Here is a 22488-nt window from a genome sequence, read left to right on the forward strand (position 1 = left end):
TTCTCTGTCTCTCCACCTCCCTTCAACTCTCTCTAAAAATCAATGCAAAAAAATATCCTCGGGGAGGGGGGTGGGGGAAGGGACTCTTCTTGGAACAAGGCTTGGAAGGCTGTGCCTTGCTGGAAGAAACCAAGAAATTGAATAGAATCCTGATGAATAGCGTGTTGGCAGAAGACTGAAGGAAGCCAGACCAGTCCCTGAACTCTCAGATCTTCTCGGGTGCCCTTTGGCTCCCAGGTGACCTGCAGCAGGACCTCTGCCTGGCTGTGGGAGTTGAAAAACTGGGAAATAGAAGATCAAAAAAATGGCGGCGTAACAGACAGACATGTCCCGGAGCAGATACAAATAAGAGTTGAGGGTCACACCAGGAGTGTTTGTTGGAGAGAGAGAACCACATAACCAGACACCCGGAGAAGAGAGACCATGGGGAGACAAAGAAACAGCCCACATATAAAAGAAAAGCAGGTGCCGAAACCGGTTTGGCTCAGTGGATAGAGCGTCGGCCTGCGGACTGAAGGGTCCCGGGATCGATTCCGGTCAGGGGCATGTACCTTGGCTGCGGGCGCATCCCCAGTGGGGGGTGTGCAGGAGGCAGCTGATCGATGTTTCTCTCTCATCGATGTTTCTAACTCTCTATCCCTCTCCCTTCCTCTCTGTAAAAATATCAATAAAATATATTAAAAAAAAATAAAAAAAATAAAAAAAAAAAGAAAAGAAAAGCAGGCATCGCCAAAAAAAGAAGTAAACGAAATGGAGGCAAGCAACCAGTCAGAGAAAGAATTCAGAGAAATGGTCATAAGGTGCCTGAAAAGAATGGAAGACAAATTCGACAATATGAGTAAGAACCAAGAGGAAATGAAGAAGAACCAAGAAGAAATGAAAAATGACATCGCTGTTGTAAAGAACTCAATAGAAAGCATCAAGAGTAGACTAGAAGAGCCCTAGCCGGTTTGGCTCAGTGGATAGAGCATCAGCCTGCAGACTCAAGGGTCCCAGGTTCGATTCCGGTCAGGGGCATGTACCTTGGTTGTGGGCACATACCCAGTGGGGAGTGTGCAGGAGGCAGCTGATTGATGTTTCTATCTCATCGATGTTTCTAACTCTCTATCCCTCTCCCTTCCTCTCTGTAAAAAAATCAATAAAATATATTTTAAAAAAAAAAAAAAAAAAAAAAAAAGAGTAGACTAGAAGAAGCAGAGGACCACATCAGTGAGCTAGAAGACAAGGTAGGATAAAAATACCCAAGTAGAGCAGCTTCTAGAAAAAAAAATTAAAAAGCAGGAGGAGAGCCTAAGGAAACTTTGGGACAACACAAAATAAAACATCAACATAATAGGGGTTCCAGAAGGAGAGGAAACTGAACAAGGAATAGAAAACCTATTTGAAGAAATAATGACAGGAAACTTCCCTGATATAGGAAAAAAAAAAACCCACACAAATCCAAGAAGCTCAAAGAGTCCCAAGCAAAATGAACTCCAAAAGACCGACACCAAGGCACATTATAATTAAATTGGCAAACACCAACGACAAAGTAAGAATCTTAAAAGCAGCCAGAGAGAGACGGAAAGTTACCTACAAAGGAACCCCCATCAGACTGGCAACTAATTTCTCAACAGAAACTCATCAGGCCAGAAGGGAATGGAATGAAATATACAAAATCATGCAAAGGAAGGGTCTGAATCCAAGAATACTGTACCCAGCAAGACTTTCAATCAAAATTGAAGGTGAAATCAGGAGCTTCACAGACAAAAAAGGACTAAGGGAATTTATTACCACCAAACCAGCAATGCAAGTAATGCTAAAGGGTCTGCTGTAAAAAAAAAAAAAAAAAAAAAAGCAATAGGAAGCGAAGAAGGAACACAGGGGTAAAGAATAGGAATGGCGACAAATAAGTACCTATCAATAACAACTTTAAATGCAAATGGATTAAATGCCCCAATCAAAAGACATAGGGTAACGGATTGGATAAGAAAACACAACCCATATATCTGCTGTCCACAAGAAACCCACCTCAGAAAAAAAGACGCACACAGACTGAGGGTGAAAGGATGGAAAAAGGTTTTTCAGGCGAATGGAAATGAAAAAAAAAAAGCTGGGGTAGCAATACTTATATCTGACAAATTAGATCTCAAAGTGAAGGACATAACAAGAGATAAGGAAGACCACTTCATAATACTAAAGGGAGCAATCCAACAAGAAGAAATAACTCTGGTAAACATATACGCACCCAATACAGGAGTACCCAAATACATAAAAAAAACTCCTGGAGGATATCAAGGGAGAGATTGACAGCAATACAATCATAGTAGGATACTTCAATACCCCACTATCACCATTCGACAAATTCTCTAAACAAAAAATCATCAAAGAAACATCAATCCTAAATGACTCACTAGACCAGATGGAATAAATTGACATCTTCAGAACATTTCACCCCACAGCCACAGAATATACATTCCTCTCAAGTGCACAAGGGTCATTTTCAAAGATAGGCCATATGTTGGGTCATAGGCAAAGTCTCTTCAAATTCAAGAAGATAGAAATCATATCAAGCATCCTCTCAGATCACAGTGGCATAAATCTGGAAATCAACTACAATAAAAACGATCCAAAAAAATCAAACACATGGAGACTAAACAACATGCTATTAAACAATGACTGGGTTACCAGAGAGATCAAAGAAAAAATAAAAAACATCATGGCAACAAATGACAACGAAAACACAACAATCCAAAATCTATGGGACACAGCGAAAGCAGTCTTGAGAGGGAAGTTCATAGCTCTACAAGCCTACTGCAAAAAACAAGAAACAATGCTAATAAATTACCTAACCCAACAACTCAAAGAGTTAGAAAGAGAGCAATAAGAAAAGCCTAGTGTAAGCAGAAGGAAGGAAATAATAAAGATCAGAGCACAGATAAATGACATGAGACCAAAAAAACAATACAAAAGATCAACAAAACCAAGAGCTGGTTCTTTGAAAGGATAAACAAGACTGATGAACCTCTACCCAGGCTAACCAAGAAGCAAAGAGAGAGGACCCAAATAAACAAAATCAGAAATGAAAGAGGTGAAATAACAACAGACCCCACCGAAATACAAAGGATTGTTAAAAAATACTATGAACAACTCTATTCCAACAAACTGGACAACCTGGAGGAAATGGACATATTCCTAGAAAAATATAACCTTCCACAACTCAATCAGGAAGAATCTAAATATCTCAATAGGCTAATAACTATGGAAGAAATTGAAGCAGTCATCAAAAAGCTTCCAGCATGCCCTAACCGGTTTGGCTCAGTGGATAGAGCGTCGGCCTGCGGACTCAAGGGTCCCAGGTTCGATTCCGGTCAAGGGCATGTACCTTGGTTGCGGGCACATCCCCAGTAGGGAGTGTGCAGGAGGCAGCTGATTGATGTTTCCCTCTCATTGATGATTCCAGCTCTCTATCCCTCTCCCTTCCTCTCTGTAAAAAATCAATAAAATATATATTTAAAAAAAAAAAAAAAAAAAAGCTTCCAGCAAACCAAAGCCCAGGGCCAGACAGCTTCACAGGGGAGTTTTACCAAACATTCAAGGAAGAACTAAAACCTATCCTCCTTAGACTATTCCAAAAATTCAAGAGGAAGGAACACTTCCAAGCTCCTTCTATGAAGCCAGCATCACCCTAATACCAAAATCAGATAAAGACAACACAATGAAAAAAGAATTACAGGCCAATATCCCTAATGAACATAGATGCCAAAATCCTCAACAAAATTCTAGCAAATTGGATCCAGGAGCACATCAGAAAGATCATACACCATGACCAAGTAGGATTTATCCCAGGAATGCAAGGATGGTAGAATATCTGCAAATCAATAAACATGATACATCACATAAACAAATTGCGAGATAAAAAATCACATAGTCATATCAATTGATGCAGAAAAAGCATTGGACAAAATCCAACACCTTTTCTTGATAAAAACTCTCAACAAGGTGGGAATAGAAGGATCATACCTCAACATAATAAAAGCCATATATGATAAACCCACAGCTAACATCATACTCAATGGGCAAAAACTAAAACCATTTCCCCTAAGAGCAGGAACAAGACAGGGATGCCCACTCTCACCACTCCTGTTCGACATAGTACTGGAAGTATTAGCCATTGCAATTAGACAAAAAGAAGAAATAAAAGGCACACAAATTGGAAAAGAATAAGTAAAGCTGTCCTTATTTGCAGATGACATGATATTGTACATAAAAAACCCGAAAGACTCCATCAAAAACCTAATAGACTTAATAAATGAATTCGGCAATGTAGCAGGATACAAAATTAACGCCAAGAAATCTATGGCATTTCTATACACCAATAGTGAACTTACAGAAAGAGACTAAAAAAGCAATCCCATTTACCATCGCACCAAAAAAATGAACATACCTAGGAATAAACTTAACTAAGGAGGTAAAAGACCTATCCACGGAAAACTACCAGACACTGAAAAAAGAGACAGAGGAAGACATAAACAGATGGAAGAACATACCATGTTCATGGATTGGTAGAATCAACATCATTAAAATGTCCATACTACCCAAAGCAATCTACAGATTCAATGCACTCCCCATTAAAATACCAATGGCATATTTCACAGACCTAGAAAGAACTCTCCAAAAATTCATCTGGAATAAAAAAAGACCCCTAATAGCCATAGCAATCCTGAGAAAGAAGAACAAAGTGGGTGGGATCTCAATACCAGATTTCAAGCTGTATTACAAAGCCACTGTTCTCAAAACAGCCTGGTACTGGTACAAGAACAGACATATAGACCAATGGAATAGAATAGAGAATCCAGATATCGACCCAAACCACTGTGATTAATTAATATTTGACAAAGGAGACATGAACATACAATGGAGTCAAGACAGTCTCTTCAGTAAATGGTGTTAGGAAAATTGGACAGCTACATGCAAAAACATGAAACTAGACCACCAACTTACACCATACACAAAAATAAACTCAAAATGGATACAGGACTTAAACATAAGATGGGAAACCATAAAAATACTAGAGGAATCCACAGGCAGAGAAATCTCAGACATATGCCGAAGCAATTTCTTCACCGATACCGCTCCTAGGGCAATGGAAGCTAAAGAGAAAATAAACAAATGGGACTACATCAAAATAAAAAGCTTTTCACAGCAAAAGAAACCATCAACAAAACAACAAGAAAGCCCACTGTATGGGAGAACATATTTGCAAATGTTATCACTGGTAAAGGTTTAATCTCCAACATCTACAGGGAACTTATACAACTTAATAAAAGGAAGATAAATGATCCAATAAAAAAAATGGGCAACGGACCTAAATAAAATCTTTTCGAAAGAAGACAGAAGAAGGCCAAGAGACATAAGAAAACATGCTCAAAGTCACTAATTATGCGAGAGATGCAAATCAAAACGACAATGCGGTACCATCTCACACCTGTCAGAAAGCCAATCATCAACAAATGACAAGTGCTGGTGAGGATGCAGAGAAAAAGGAACCCTCGTGCGCTGCTGGTGGGAATGCCGACTGGTGCAGCCACTGTGGAGAACAGTATGGAGTTTCCTCAAAAAAATAAAAACGGAGCTCCCATTTGACCCAGTAATCCCACTTCTAGGAATATATCCCAAGAAACTAGAAACACCAATCAGAAAGGATATATGTTCATAGCAGCACAATTCACCCTATGTTCATAGCAGCACAATTCACCATAGCTAAGATTTGGAAACAGCCTAAATGCCCATCAGTAGATGAGTGGATTAGAAAACTATGGTACACCTACACAATGGAATACTATGCTGCTATAAAAAAGAAGGAATTCTTACCATTTGCAGCAGCATGGATGGACCTGGGGAGCATTATGTTAAGTGAAATAAAGCAGGTAATGAAAGAAAAATACCACATGATCTCACTCATTTATGGAAAATAAAGAACATTATAACCTGATGTTAAAAAAGATAGATACAGAGGCAGTAAAGCACCGAACAGACTGTCAAATTACAGCGGGAAGGCTGGGGAGTGTTGGGGAGGGAGGGAAATAGATCAACCAAAGGACTTGTATGCATTCATATAAGCACACCAATGGACACAAGACACTGGAGAGGTGGGATGAGGGCATGCGACAGGGGGTAGGGGAGGCTGGGAGAAGGTCAATGGGGGGAAAAAAAGGAGATATATGTACTAATATATGTAATACTTTAAACAATAACAAAAATATTTAAAAAAAAAAAAAAAGAAAAATATCCTCAGGATTAACAAAAAAAAAGATAAAAAGAAGAAGAGAGAGCCGAGACCGGTTTGGCTCGGTGGATGGAGCGTCGGCCTGCGGACTGGGGGGTCCCGGGTTCGGTTCCGGTCGGGGGCGTGTGCCTTGGTTGCGGGCACATCCTCAGTGGGGGGTGTGCAGGGGGCAGCTGATCGATGTTTCTCTCTCATCGATGTTTCTGGCTCTCTGTCCCCCCTCCCTTCCTCTCTGTGAAATATCAATAAAATATATATATATATATTTTTTTTTTTTTTAAATATATTTTATTGATTTTTTACAGAGAGGAAGGGAGAGAGATAGAGAGTTAGAAACATCGATGAGAGAGAAACATCGATCAGCTGCCTCCTGCACACACCCCACTGGGTATGTGCCCGCAACCAAGGTACATGCCCTTGACCGGAATCGAACCTGGGACCCTTCAGTCCGCAGGCCGACGCTCTATCCACTGAGCCAGACCGGTTTCGGCAATAAAATATATTTAAAAAAAAAAAAAAAAAGAAGAAGAGAGGGAAATGGGAGCGTGACATTTCCAAATACTAGGGAGATTTTTTTAAATGGGGACAAACACAGAATTGTTATTTATGTTCTATTGGCTACATATAACGTACTTTTACAACTTTAATACCCATAAACTTATAAAGAAAAAATTCTGACTTAAAAACATGTGACAAAGTGTATTAATTTTCAAAATCCTACTGGGAGCACAGGAGTAAAATGTGTCAAGACCAGTGGCTAAGGACATCCTCACTGCCAGCTCCCTCGCCCAGTGTCGAGATCACTTATCACCTCCTGGGGAATCCCTCCTTCGATGCAGAGCTCTGCTACCCACTGCTCCTTCCTGAGAGGCATACAAAGATCTCAGTCTTATCATAGTGTCCTATAGTTAGGTGCCACGTCTGTCCTTCCAGCAGATTTCAGGTGTCTAGAGGGAAGGCCTACCTATTTCCCAGCATCCCCATCTTTAATACAGTACACAGCAGGGAAGACTACTGTCAATTTGGAGAACGATAATTCTAAGTATCTGAAACATATTCACCCTTTTTTCTTCGTGTTCTGTACTCAAGATGTCAAATGTTTTACAGTCTAACCCAGGAAAACAATCACCTTCTTGGCCTAAGTTGGCTCAGGGCAAGGGCCAGGATGTGTCGTTTCCCATCTAGCCTAACCATTCTTCATGCATTGCCTCTGTCCAAAGAGAAAAACTAGAGACTGCTGGTTCTTTTCCATCCCCTAACCAAAGTTATTTCGGAGATATGCAAAAGGTGTCCATATCCTGTACTGGACTCTGCCATTATCCTTATAAAAAGGGAATGCAGACTAAATAAATGTCCAACGCCCCTTAGGTCTCTTGTGTAAGTGATGAATCCAGCACTTATCTACACTAATAAAAGAGAAAGACGCAAATTGACTATACCTTTGCAACGCCCATCAGCCAATCAGGAGTGAGTATGCAAATTAACCCATCAAAGATGGCAGGTTAATTTGCATACACAGGCACCAAGTGGCCAGGGGCAGGACGCAGGCATTCCGCACCACCCCAGCCACTCCATGCCTCTGGGCAGTGTGGGAAGGCGGGAAGGCAGAAAGGCAGCTCCGGGCTGAGCAAAGGTGGTGCCGGCAGACAGGGGAAGGAAGGCCCATTCTTGCACAAATCTTCGTGCATCGGGCCTCTAGTTTCACTATAAAATTCAAGGCACATTCTTAGGGAGGATAAAAACAAAAGTTTTCTAGAAGGAAATAAATGTGAAGATCACAAGACTTCTTAGGTTTCTCCATAAACACAATACATTAACGTACCCTCAACTGATCAAGCTTCTCTCGGATCTGAATGAACCCCAAGTGCAATTTGCCCCCAAAGTGGTCTGCAAGTCGACGGTCATTGTCATGGAGACCAAGGTAGGCTGAGCAGACTTCACAGACACGCAACTTCTGCTGTTGAAAACTGGATGCAGGCATGGAATTTCTGTATTCTTCCTGGAAAAGGAGAATGGAGTGATGAAAATGCCACCAAATAGTCAACCCCTAAAATGAAAATATTTGAAGGGACTATAGAAGTGAGTTATAAATAAACTAGAGGCCCGGTGCACGAATTCGTGCACTGGTGGGGTCCGGCCAGCTGGGGAGAGGGGACACGGATGGTTGGCCGGCTGCCCCCGGCCCCGATCGGGGGGGGGGGGGTCGATCAGGGGCGGGGCCTGCCAGGAGGAGGGTCCGCAGGCAGTTGGCAGGCAGGCCCTGCCCCCTGGTTGAACTCCTGGTCAGAGGGGACAATCTGCATATTAGCTCTTTATTATATAGGATAAGAATTTGATCCTTTCAAAGCTTCAAATATTTTTAACCAATTTAACTTCATCATTTATTTAAGAAATGAACCAACAGCCCTAGCCAGTTCAGTTGGTTAGAGGGTCATCCTGATAGGCCAAGGTTGCAGGTTTGATCTGTACAAACAGTCCACAAAGGGGTGCACCAAGAGTGTCCACCTCAGGTTAACTGGGGAAGCAGACCCACTGGGCCATATTGGAAACCTAGCACAAATATCTACCTTACCAACTCAGGGAATCAGTGAAAATGCAGGGTCAAAGAATCAGATCACAAACGAAAGAAATGGAGGAAAACAAACGACTGGATATAGAATTCAAAACCACCGTTATAAGACTTTTTAAGAATGTCCTAGAAAAGGCCGATAAATATAACGAGACCCTCGAAGATATGAAAAAGGACCAACTAGAAATTAAACATACACTGACTGAAATAAAAAATATTATACAGAGACCCAGAAACAGAATAGAGGAACACAAGAATCAAGTCAAAGAATTGAAATACAAAGAAGCAAAAAACACTCAACTGAAAAAGCAAAAAGCAAAAAAAAAAATCCAAAAAGTTGAAGATAATGTAAGAAGACTCTGGGACAACTTCAAGCGTACCAACATCAGAATTATGGGGGTGCCAGAAGAAGAGAGAGAGCAAGACGCTGAAAACCTATTTGAAGAAATAATCACCGAAAACTTCCCCCACCTGGTGAAAGAAATAGACTTACAAGTCCAGGAAGCGCACAGAACCCCAAACAAAAGGAATCCAAAGAGGACCACACCAAGACACATCATAATTAAAATGCCAAGAGCAAAAGACAAAGAGAGAATATTAAAAGCACCAAGAGAAAAGCAGTTGATTACCTACAAGGGAGCACCCATACGACTGTCAGCTGACTTCTCAACAGAAACTATGCAGGCCAGACGGGAGTGGCAAGAAATTTTCAATGTGATGAATAGCAAGAACCTACAACCAAGATTACTCTACCCAGCAAAGCTATCATTCAGAATTGAAGGGCAGATAAAGAGCTTCACAGATAAGAAAAAGCTAAAGGAGTTCATCACCACCAAACCAGTATTATATGAAATGCTGAAAGGTATTCTTAAAGAAGAGGAAGAAGAAAAAAGTAAAGAGAAAAATTATGAACAACAAATACATATCTATCAACAAGCGAACCTAAAAATCAAGTGAATTAAAAACCTGAGGAACAGAATAATCTGGTGAATATAATAGAATCAGGGGCATAGAAAGGGAGTGGACTGATAATTCTCAGGGGCAAAGGGGTATGGGGGGTTCATGAAGAGAATGGACAAAAATCATACACCTATGGATGAGGACAGTGGGGGGGAGGTAAGGGCAAAAGGTGGGGTGGGAAATGGGTGGAGGGGAGCTATGGGGGGAAAAAGGAGAAATAATTGTAATAATCTGAATAAAGATTTATTTTTTTAAAAAAAGAAAAAGGAAAAAAAAAAAAAAAAAAAAAGAACCAAGAGTCATGATTTTAAAACAAGGAAAATTCAAAACATCCAAACCAGCAGGATGCTGCCTATTCTCAGAGGGAGTAGTGAACGCAGGTCTCTAGGCACAGTGGGGAGTAAAGACCAGAGAAGCAAGAGAGGAGAATCTTTAGCAGGATCCTTCAAAAAATAAACCAAATAAAAAAGGAAAAAAAAACTCGAGCACCATCCACAGAACTTGTGTCCCAATGTCTAGGAAACTATATCCCAATGTAGTACCAAAAGTTAAAATTTGGAAGGACAAATATATTAGACACTATCTTCAAAGAAGAAAGTGTGCACAACAAAACAGAACAAAACCAATTCCCTCCTGTAGCCACTACAGTCTGAGTCCAATCACCAGAAGTACCTCACTCAGGCTCAAAATATATGACACGAAAAGAAAATGAAACATGACATGGTGCCCAAGTTAAAATGCTCTTTCAAAATCTAGGTTTAAGATATGCATTACAATAGTCACTTATCCCTAAAGGGAGGCTTGCTTATAAGTAATCTATTAATCCACACATCAAAATATTTCCTAGGAAAGACAAATTAAAATAAGATACCACATCACTCTCACTAACCTGGCGAAGATACAGAAAAACAGGCACTCTCATACATTACTGACAGGAGGGGCCTGAGTTGGTACAACTAATGTGCAGTGCACTTTAGTGATCTATCTAATGGAAGGGGGACATATACATGCTATTACCAGAAACTCTCCTTTCTAATCTATGTCCTAGAACACTCTCACATGCACTAGTAGACAGGATCAAGAATACTCATTGTATAACTGTTTGTAAAGATGAGAAATCCCCAAAACCTACAAAACGACCAATGGACAGTCATCCTATCCTATCCTACATAATAAAACACACACACACACACATCCTATATAATGAAAGTATATATATCCTACCCTATATAATAAAAGGCTAATATGCAAATTGACCAAACATCAGAACAACCGGTCGCTATGATGCGCACTAACCACCAGGGGGCAGACACAAAGCACAGGAGCTGCCCCCTGGTGGTCAGTGTGCTCCCACAGAGGGAGCTCCGCTCAGTGGCAGTGGTGCGAGTCGGACATCCCCCAAGGGCTCCTGAATTGCACAGGCCGGGCTGAGGGACCCTCCCCCCGAGTGCACATATTTCGTGCACCGGACCTCTAGTATGTTCATAAAATGGAATCCTACAGCAATAAGCTAAAACAGATCTATAGGCAGCAACATGGAGAGATCTCACAAACAATGCTGAGTAAACAATGTAAGTGAATAAAAGATATGGATAGTGTGGACAGAATTTATGTAGGACTTTCAAAATTTAATATATTTTTAGTCTTCAGAGAGGAAGGGAGGAGAGGGAGATAGAAACATCAATGATGTTCTGTATCCTGATTGTTATTAATGTCAGTGTCCTTTCTGTGATGTTGTGCTAGAGTTTTACAACATCGGGTGATACGGGTAAAGGGTAACAGGATCTCTGTATTCTCTCCTGCACACCCCACACTGGGAATTGAGCCCGCAATCCAGGCATTGTGCACTGACCTGGAATCGACCATGACCTCCTGGTTCATAAGTCCACGGTCAACCACTAAGCCACACCAGTGGGACATGTAGGACTTTTTTTTTTAATGCACAAAGTACATCCCCCTCACACACATGCATAATGTTTATGGGTATACATGTGTAATAAAGTATAAAGACAGAATTGAAGATTATGTTACATGTACACTAATGCCTGACTCTGAAAAGGGAGGAAAAGTGGGACTAAAGAGGAGGGGAAACACAGAGAACTTGAATTTCCATTATAATGTACTACACACTTTTAAGTAAAAACAAAACCAAAAAAATCTTAAGCAAAAATTATAAATATGTTCGTTATACAAATACAGGCAGTCCTCAGGTTACACAGGACTCAACTTACGTCGTTTCGTGGTTACATCGCCATCTCCCATTTACAGTATTTATTAAAAAAGTTCCATCATTTCAACGTATGTACATGTGTGCTTTATGTTTATTATTATGTAAAGGTCAGGAATTGTTATCTTTCTTTTAAATTATTTTTACTGTTTCACTTCATTACGGTTGTGTATGTGTTCCACGTGAGTGACGTAGGTGCTCATGTAGGTGGGTTCTGACTTACGGCAAAAATCGAGTTATGTCGCGCCATAGGAACATATCTCCCACGTAACCCAAGGACTGCCTGTATTTATGATATTGTTTCCCCTTCTGTAGTTTTGTAACTTTGAATGCTATTCTGTAACATCTCTCAACATAAATTCTAATTATGCTGACTGAAAAGCCAATTCTGCCCTGGCCAGTGTAACTCAGTTGGAAGGTCGCCAGTTTGATTCCAGGTCAGGGCACATGCTTGGGTTGTGGGTTCAATCTCTGGTTGATGTGTCTCTCTCACTCTCTCCCTTCCTCTCTCTAAAATCAATTTCAAAAAAGCATGAGGAAAGAAAGCCGATCCCAAAGGTTACATACTTTATAATTCAATTTATATAACAGCCCTACCCAGTGTGGCTCGGTGGATAGAGTGTTGACCTGTGGACTGAAGGGTCCCGGGTTCGATTCCGGCCAAGGGCACATGCCTGGGTTGCGGGCTCAAGCCAGTCAATGATTCTCTCTCATCATTGATGTTTCTATCTCTCCCTCTCCTTTCCTCTCTGAAATCAATAAAAATATTTTTAAAAAATTTTATATAACATTCTTGAAATGACCAAATAAAGACATGGAGGACAGATTGGTGGTTGCCAGAGATCAGAGAAGTAGGTATGGCAACAGAATGGGGATCTGTGGTAATGGATGTTCTGTATCTTTTTTTTATATATCTATATTTTATTGATTTCAGAGAGGGAGAGGGAGAAACACCAATGATAAGAGAGAATCTATAATCGGCTGCCTCCTGCACTCCCCACAATGGGGATGGAGCCCACAACCCAGGCATGTGCCCTTGACCAGGAATCAAACCAGGACCTCCTAGTTCATAGGTCAACCCTCAACCACTGAGCCATGTCAGCCACGGTGGATGTTCTGTATCTTGTTATTAACATCAGTGTCCTTTCTGTGATATTGTGCTCGAGTTTTATAACATTGGGGTAAATGGGTAAAGGGTACACAGGATCTCTGTACTCTCTTAAGCCTGCTACTAAGAGCAGAAAGGATCCCACAGGTGCCACACCACCACAGAGACCAGCAATCCCAAGCCTTCCCACACACCATCTGTCTTGCCTGGTGGTTTTAAGTGGTGCTGCCTCTTGACGGTACTCACAGTGATGGGGACAGGGAACAGCAGCAAGAACAAGGATGCTAGCAGTTCTGGGCATGAATAGCCATGTGTCCCATATCCTGCTCCTGTCTCAGCTGTCTACAGACATCCATGTGGTGAACACCACATCTACAATTACTTTAGCCTATGTGTAAATCTTTGAGCCATCACAGACTTTGGTGTCTGCTTGGTTCTTTGAAGCAGGAAGAGCTGGCCCTCAGTGTGTGGTAAGAGACCACGAGTGTCTTTCCTAACTCCCTGGCCTTTCTGGTACAGCTGACCTGTCAGCAGCAACTCAGGGAGTCTAACATCTGTACTACATATGAACACAAATTTCCCATTTAAGCATATAGAGATCTAGTTCCTATAAAGGACTTATATGAACATACGACCCTTCAGTGCTTGGGCCAATGCTCTGACCACTGAGGCACGGGGGCCAGGGCTCATTTATCTTTTAGTGTGATCAATCTAAGCATTTATATACAAAAACATCAGATATATATTGTGAATTCTTTTGTCTCTCTTTTATGTTCAATAATGGATTATATTACCTACGAATATCACTGAAGGGGATGTTGGCGTGACAGGTGCATGAAGCATTATCGCAGCACTACCTTCCAACAAACACTGCTGACCTCAATTCCAGCCTGTGTTGCTGTGAGGCACCGTGGCAAGATGTCCCGACAGCCCCATCATGAGTAACCCCATTGCTCTGTCTCTTCAATCTGTCACTCGCTCATCAAGCACTGCTCTAACACCCATGACTCTTGGCAATACCCTATTATGTATACCATGCTGAGCCAGGGATAATGACAACCAAAATCAGACCTACACCAGGGCATCTATAGGCCATCTCCTCATCTCTACCTGGCCCTCCTGCCCCCACCACTTTGATAAACTTCTCAGTCTGTGGATCTCAGCTAAGTGGCCTTCAGGATTAACTTACCCTATCTGAAGACCCCCCCACAACCCAAAGTCACTCTCAAACTCAGACCCCATTTCTTCTTAATTAATCTTACCCAATTGTTCACATTCTCTTCTGTCTGTGCTCCCACCCATTCTCCAGTGCCATCTCCATTAGGGGAGGGCCTCTTCCAGCTTGCTCACAACTAGAAAAGTGCCAGGCACTGAGCTAAAGCTTGGCGAGCATTTACTAAAGGAACACACCCTGTCTCACTCTGGCTCTACCATTCTCGAGCCACCTCCAATTGTAGTGAGGATTCAAGAACAAGCTATCCAAAAGATAAAATAACCTAGTAAGAAAATGGTTGTCAGTGAAACAAACACTGAGCCCTCAATCTGTTCCGCTACCACACTGCCAGTGTGTTCCTGGCCTGGCACCCAGGCCAATACCACTTGTATGCTACCCCAACCTGCACAGGCTCTCTCTACCAAAGATGCAGCATCAAAGGTTTCATTCTTTACAGCAATCTACAATACAACTGTGGTCCAGTCACACAAGCTATAAAACCACCACAGCCCTCCAACTCCCCAGGGAGCTAGAGGAATAAGCAGTAAAACTGGTTTCTATGGAGCCGCACACATGGGAATTATGTTCAGATTGGGCAAGTGACTGGTCTTAGGTTATGAAGGGATGCCAGGGGGCACAGTAAAGACAAGCCCAAGCATGCACTGGGATCCTGTCAATGTCTCACCTCATTTTAACTCCTTCCTAAGATTAAAAAAAATAGAGGCATGGCTTAAATTTCAGTCCAGAGACAACTCTCTGGCATTACTCAGTTTCCCCTTTCTCTAAGACATTTTTCTCACCAACCTCAGCTTCTTTTTTCTTTGCACGGACTTTCTCGACTTCCATAAGAATTTTCTGGGATTCATCCACATTTCCTTCTGCTCCCAGCTGCTCAGCTTTAGCAAGAAGTTTTCCTATTTCTTCATTCAACTCATGTACTTTTTCTGCCTGAGGGGAGAGAGAAACAATCAGGTAAGCAGGCATCCAAAAAATGAAAGATTTTTAATACAAAGAAAATGAGTGTGTTTCTTGCTGAATTTCTGATGTTCCACTGAAAATAAACAGAACAGTTAAAGATCCTTCCTGACTCACATAAATTGTGACAATTACGACATCCTTATAGCCAACACTGAGCTCTGACCATAAACTAAACCTGTACACTATGTTTCAATAAAAGCACCAGCATCTCTGTCACTTCCAATATGGCTGCAAGGATCAATATTGGTCATTTTCTAGGCTATGTCTTTTTATGTCTCCTTCACAGTTTGATATTTTGGGATAAGAGTAATAACATGTCTAGGTTAAATATATGAAAATTATACGATAAGCAAAATGCCTAATTATTTGTATTTACTTTCAGAAATAGCACTTTTGGTCCAGTTAGCAACTGAATATATTCTAAGAAATGCTTTTACAAAACTGAAAGGGAAAAAACAAGGAGCAGTTTTAGTTCCACGGAACAGGGAGTACAGAAGAATAATGCAGCTGACACCCACCCAGGCCAATTATATACAGATCTACCTTCATTCCGTGATATGGATGTACTACAGTTTAAACATTTCCCCACTTCCCATTTCCTGTTTATGTGGGATACTAAAAACACAAATTTTAAAAAATATGTATGGCGGGGGCAGGGATAGCAGCAGTAGCTCCTGGTAGCGGAGAGCTCACTGACAGCCACTCTTCTTACTGGAAACACTCAAGGCAGAGTAGTGTCCACCCCAAAGATGCACTATCAGTGCTGATGGTGAGCTGTAAGTCCATCAGCAGCCCAGTTCTTACCAGACAGTGATTTGTACCAGTAACTCGAGGAGAAAACCTCGCAAGCATACCTTTGCAGAAACTTCTGCACTGATCTCCTCCTGTGTCTCTGCCAGCCGCTTCTTGGCAAGTTCAGTTCTCCGATCACACTCAGCGATAAAGGACTCCAAGTGATCCATCGCCTAGCTCAGGAGAAGCAGAGAGCTGGGATCAATTACATGTATGATCTAAGAACCCATTTGTTCGACAGGAAAATACTCCTGGGTTGATTTCTTAAAGCCTGTAGGTTCAGTGGGAAGATCTGAAACTACACTCCAGCCAACACATCCATAGTCACATTAAATCAAGGGGCTTTGTTAAACCAAAGAAGCATTCGGGAGCATAGTCTTCTCATCTGATTTATTTATTTCCAAATTTTATAACAGGTACCCCATCCCTCAATAACATTTCCAAGAAAATACTAAGGAAAATTACAACACTTGGCCATAATGAATAGTTTTCTCTGAGGGACAGAAAAGGCTGGATCGAGACTGGTGTTAGAGCCCTCCTCTGGTGAGCTGTGGGAAATGCAGATGATGTACTCACTGGTCTTTGTGAGCCACGCAAATATTACCCCTCATGTTCTGAGGGTAGAGCTCCCCCTTCCACCTCAAAACAAAACAATAGAACAAATATTACTGAGAGCTGTGAATACGTTTAGTTATTGCCTACTGTCTAAAGTACCAGGAAAACTGGTATACTACTTACCCAATGAAATAAAGGAAAAGAAACTCTAGAAATCTAAATGCTTACTCTGGAGAGAGTTGGTAGGGAACAATAAAATACTAATTAACAAGTTGTCACATACTGGTATACTAAGCAGTTAATCTGCCATACTAGTCAAAGGCCCAACATAACTTCACATACATACAAATAGGAAATCACTTGTCCAACTTTCAGGCTACCACCAGTAATAAGCAGCATCTCCTAAGTTATACCCATGAGCCAGTCTGCTAATGTCATTATCACCTTGAAAGCAAGGGAGTATAGCCATGGATAACAGGGTCAGACAGTATGGTCTAGCATTAAAAAAAATAGGGAAAAGAAAATTTTGGGTGGAAATGATAACAAGACAGATGAAAGTTAGGCCAACAGACCAAGTGGTGGTAATCCATACCCCTCCCCGCAAAGATGGCCAGGAGAGAGCAGGTGAGCTATTAAGGAAGTGCTCCAAAAGGATCCGTTGACACTGGAATAACATTTCACTATGTTCAAATCAAGCAATCAGGAATGCAAATGATGTGGCATTTGTTTGCCTGGACGCACTGTATTTCCTGGAAAAATATAGAGTAAATAAGTTGTGCTGACAAATTTGAACTCACCAGGATCAAAGTTCCAATGAGCTGATATATGGGTCACGTACTATTTGTGCTCACCTAGGACAACTGTGCCTAAGAAAATAGCCTGAGATGCCCCAGTTCACCCACATACAGGCACTGAGATTTTGGTGCAAAGCCCCTCTAATGTCTACACAAATAGAGCCATTTCACATCTGAGGCAGATCCAGGGATCCACTCATCAGGGGCCCAACAGAGAATAGACATCTGACGACACTGCCAGTGTCTTTACCAGTCAGAGAAACACTTGTATCTCAAGCAGAATCCCAATTGGCAGGGTCAAAAATCAGAATCAGACTTCTGATCAGTTATAAACTAAACAGTAAACTTCACAAAACAGAATAGGCAGACCGCAGAGAGGTATTTTAACTGCCAGGTTTTCTTTTTTTAAAATTCTCACTTAAAAAAAAAATTCCTCACCTGAAGATATGTTTTTGATTGATTTTATTTTTTTAAAATATATTTTATTGATTTTTTACAGAGAGGAAGGGAGAGGGATAGAGAGTTAGAAACATCGATGAGAGAGAAACATCGATCAGCTGCCTCTTGCACACCCCCTACTGGGGATGTGCCCGCAACCAAGGTACATGCCCTTGACCGAAATCGAACCTGGGACCCTTCAGTCTGCAGGCTGACGCTCTATCCACTGAGCCAAACTGGTCAGGGCGTTTTTGATTGATTTTAGAGAGGGAGGGAGGGGGAAGAGAAACATCGATGTGAGAAACATCGTTTAGTTGCCTCCTGTACAGGCCTCCAAAAGAGATCGAACCCATACCTAGATCTGTGCCCTGACCAGGACGACATTCCAATCCAGTGAGCCACCCGGCCAGGGCTAACTGCCAGGTTCTACTGCCCCTCCTCTCTTCAATGTGCTTCTCAATTTCAGAGTGGTTCCTAAACCAAAGAGCAGGTCTAAATAATTTTTTTTTAATGTTGCATTTCTTGAAATACTTGATTATTCTCCACGGTAGTAATAGTAATTGCTATAATGGATTAAAAAATTCTGTTACAGACATCTCAGCAGAAAATTGAAAGACTAATATTTAAATTAAACCACTTTCTTCTATACTAAAAACTAACTAAAAAGGCCATGAAAAATAGCTCTGATTCTCAATAGCAATGAAAATTTTTAAAAATTATAAAAACTATTTAAAAAACGTTATTGAAATACATTTGAGGTTCCATAGCTCATCAAAATGCAGTTTTAAATGGATTTTATTGTACAAAAATTGCTCTTTAAAAAGCACCCTTGTTAGATGCTGTGGCTCAACGGTTGAGACCCATGCCCAAGAGATTGCTGGTTTGATTCTGAGCCAGGGCACAGGCCTGGATTGCAGGCTCATCCCCAGCACCAGGTGTACAAACGGCAGCCAATCGATGTTGTTTCTCTCTCATCAACATTTCTCTTTCCCCTTTCCTATAAAATCAATACAACCATTTTAAAAAAATAGAGGTACCCTTTCCAGGGTCATTGTATTATGACCATTTATTGTGGTATCCTTTTATGTATTTCAGTAAATGATTTTTTTTAAAAAGGTATTTGCGTCTAAAAATTAAGTCCTAATCACAACCTACCACTTACTACTAGAAAGTCATCCAACTTCTCATAACTCAAGGGTGATGAGATGAAACATGAACTACTAAGGGTACTTGAACACAGCACAGCACTGGCACACAGGTCTCACTGCTGCTGCAGGAGGCTGTCCCTTTATACACAGGACTGTCTGTAACTGACTGTGCTGTTTCTGATTCTGCCTGGCCAGCAGCAGTGACACCAGCCAGCAATCCATGAGCCTGAGACAAAACAATGTTGTCAGAAAGTTCACAGCAAACATGTGCCCTTGGACAGTGTTGCCTGTTCCATACATGCCTCAAAATAGCTGTACAAGGACACTTAAGATTTCCATTTCTCAGATGAAGAAGCTGAGGTATAGGTTCCAAACTACTAAGTGATAGTATGAGGATGCAAGGACCCCTGTGGTTTAGCTCCCTACACCTTAATCCTCACAATTCTGAGATAGTTATCACCAGCCCAGTTTCTAGATGAATAGAAACAGGTGAAATAACTTGGCCAAGGTGACACAGGGATTCTAATCCAGGATATATCTGACTTACAAAATAAAACGACTAAAAAATTGTGTGTGTGTGTGTGTGTGTGTGTGTGTGTGTGTATAATACTGTGCATATGTAAGACTGAAAAACTAGGTATAATCAGAACTGGTCACATTTGGTATATTAAGACAGTTTGGAAATTAGTTAACATGGTGTATTGTTCTAGAAACCTGTCAAATAGAACATCACAGAAAAAGACAATTTAAAGAAAAGATCAACTGTATTTACACTAAATTAAAGAAAAACCAATTATTTACATTTCCAACATATGGATACTTAAGAAATGTACTGCTCTGTAACTTTTCCATAGGTTAAACTAATGAGTTAACATTGTTTATTTGCCAGTGTTCAAGTTAAGAAACTTGAAATTCATTTATATAGAGTACCTAATAGCAAATATTACATGCCCTTTCCTAGAAAATTCCTGGACAAAACACTCTAGAAAGCAAGGTCTGCTCCTAGCATGACCAGGCTGAGGCTGCATTAGGCTAGAAGAAGCTAATGGTAGGCACCTTCTCCCAGATATAACACCTGAGTTTTGGGTGGCTCCCGAGTGGAAAGATGCCAGAAGTCCTGTCCATCATGCTCAAACTGAGGATACAGGCAGGGAATACCTACACAAAGAAGTATCTTAATGACAACTCCATCAGGCCCACAAAGAAATACATTTTTACACCTTTTGGGTCTCTCACTGACAAAGACCCAGAGTTTGACAACTCACTGTCAGTGAAGATGCGAAAACTGGAACTCTCACACACCATGGTGAGAGCATTCTCACCATGGCACTATCCATTTAAGAGTTTGGTATATAACTTTTTAAATTGTGTTAAACTATAAATTGGTAGTTACAAAATAGTCACAGGATTGTAAAATACAGCATAGGGAATATAGTCAATAGTACTATAATAACTATGCACAACGCCAGGTGGGTTGGTGAAATACTGGGGGAACCACTTTGTAAAGTATATGATTGTCTAACTGTTATGCTGTACACCTAACATACAAAATAATATTGAATGTAAACTGTAATTGAAAAATAAAATTTTAAAAAGTATATAAAAACACATAATTTTTATTCCAACTAAACAGGTTTTGCAAGTTTCCTTATCTTTTTCACATCAATGTACACATCTATGATCTACAGCGGTGTCGTATTTCACTGTATTTCAACACAACTATGGTAACCCCTCTAATACATACATAGTTGGGATTTTTCAATTTCATTCCTTCAAAATGATAGCAAGAAACATCTTATGTCTTCTCATACATAGGCAAATACTCTTTTAGGACAATTTCTTACAAATTGCTTAGAGGTGATTCAAAGTCTGTAAGTATTTTAAATTTATAAAAAGGGCTGATTAGTTCTTATTTTAAGAGAATTTTCCTTTAAACCATTGCATCATGAATAAATCAACTATGAACTTCAGTTTCAAAAAGAGTTCTTTTCTAAAATAAACAAAAGGCATGGGTATCTTAGTACCATCTAGATTGCAAAACTTTCATTTTGATCTGATTTCAACAACCTATTTTGAAAAAAACACCCCTTGTATAATAAAAATGATGTAGCCCAGCTGGTGTTGCTCAGTGGTTGAGTGTCAACCCATGAACCAAGAGGTAGCTGGTTCAATTCCCTGTCAGGGCATATGCCCATGTTTCGGGCTCAATCCTCAGTAGTGGGGGGGGTACATGAGACAGCCGATCAATGATGTTTCTATTTCTCTATCCTTCTCCCTTCTTCTTTCTCTAAAATCAATAAAAAACATATTTTAAAAATAAAAATGATTTAAAATATAATTCAAATCCTTGCTATATTGAACATATTTGATTACATTTTTTTTCAATATTAAAACAATATAAATGTTATAATTTTTTTTGTCAGCTCTCTAATATAACCCAGGTTTAAAAAGCTCCTAAATATCCTTATTTGATCTACTGAATGGAATCTGATTCCTCTCCTACTCAGTATCACATGCTGCTGCTTCCATTCATTCTGGCCAAGAATATTAAACTTATAGAACTTTCTTTTTTTTTTTTTTTTAAATATATATTTTATTGATTTTTTACAGAGAGAAAGGAAGAGGGATAGATAGTCAGAAACATCGATGAGAGAGAAACATCGATCAGCTGCCTCTTGCACACCTCCTACTAGGGATGTGCCCGCAACCAAGTTACATGCCCTTGACCGGAATCGAACCTGGGACCTTTCAGTCCGCAGGCTGACGCTCTAGCCACTGAGCCAAACCGGTTTTGGCTAAACTTATAGAACTTTCAGAGACTTTGGAAGTAAATGTTTGACCCACCTCACAGAAATATTGCCAACAATGAAGAGATTCTACCAAAACATTTGGTGAGCTACACAAATGTGTTAAGAAAAATGAGAACAAATCATGGGTTAGTGATGGTTCACAACTTGTGAAAATGAAACCTGAGTCTATCTCCCAATAGTGATGATCACACTACAGCTCTTCCAGAAACCAACCTCAATATGGACACTTGGGAGCTGTTCATCCCAAGCCTGAGACTCAAGACAACCCATGGACTACACGGCAGGCTGGGAGCTAAGTGCCAACAAACAGATTATCATGAGGCAGCAGCAGGGTCTATCAAGAGCTGGTCTATTAACCACATCTGGTCAAAAAGCTAATGTGTTCTGCTTATCAAAATTGCAATTTTGAAACGCTCCCCCCAACCCCAAATCACAACTAGCCTCTATGAGAATTCATTCATTCTGAATAAATGTTCTTTGAAAGCTGTAAGTGACCTCAATAGACAGATACTGGATGGCTAGTCATATGGAAAGGGCAGACTTCCATGTGAAAAGTCTCAGAGCCTTCTAGAACTCTGGAATCAGTAACAGTGAGTGTATATTAGCCACCGAAAATCATTTTCATCCA

At 40.6% G+C, this 22488-nt stretch overlaps 1 protein-coding gene across 9 annotated transcripts in view; it reads right to left on the minus strand.

Moving 5' to 3' along the window:
- The window catches only part of LUC7L (LUC7 like), a 57520-nt gene that overhangs the window by 24126 nt on the left and 10906 nt on the right, over positions 1–22488 (minus strand). For 8 of the 9 annotated variants that reach the window (XM_080681618.1, XM_080681617.1, XM_080681619.1 and 5 more), the window contains 3 exons: positions 16178–16288; positions 15150–15293; positions 8091–8267 (listed from right to left, as the gene is read on the minus strand). In XM_080681618.1, coding sequence (XP_080537744.1) covers positions 8091–8267; positions 15150–15293; positions 16178–16288 — 432 coding nt within the window. The remainder of the gene's footprint in view (positions 1–8090; positions 8268–15149; positions 15294–16177; positions 16289–22488) is intronic. The other variant, XM_080681622.1, reaches the window with a different exon arrangement.

The sequence above is a fragment of the Plecotus auritus genome, assembly GCF_963455305.1.
Source record: "Plecotus auritus genome assembly, chromosome: 7".
NCBI lineage: Eukaryota > Metazoa > Chordata > Mammalia > Chiroptera > Vespertilionidae > Plecotus > Plecotus auritus.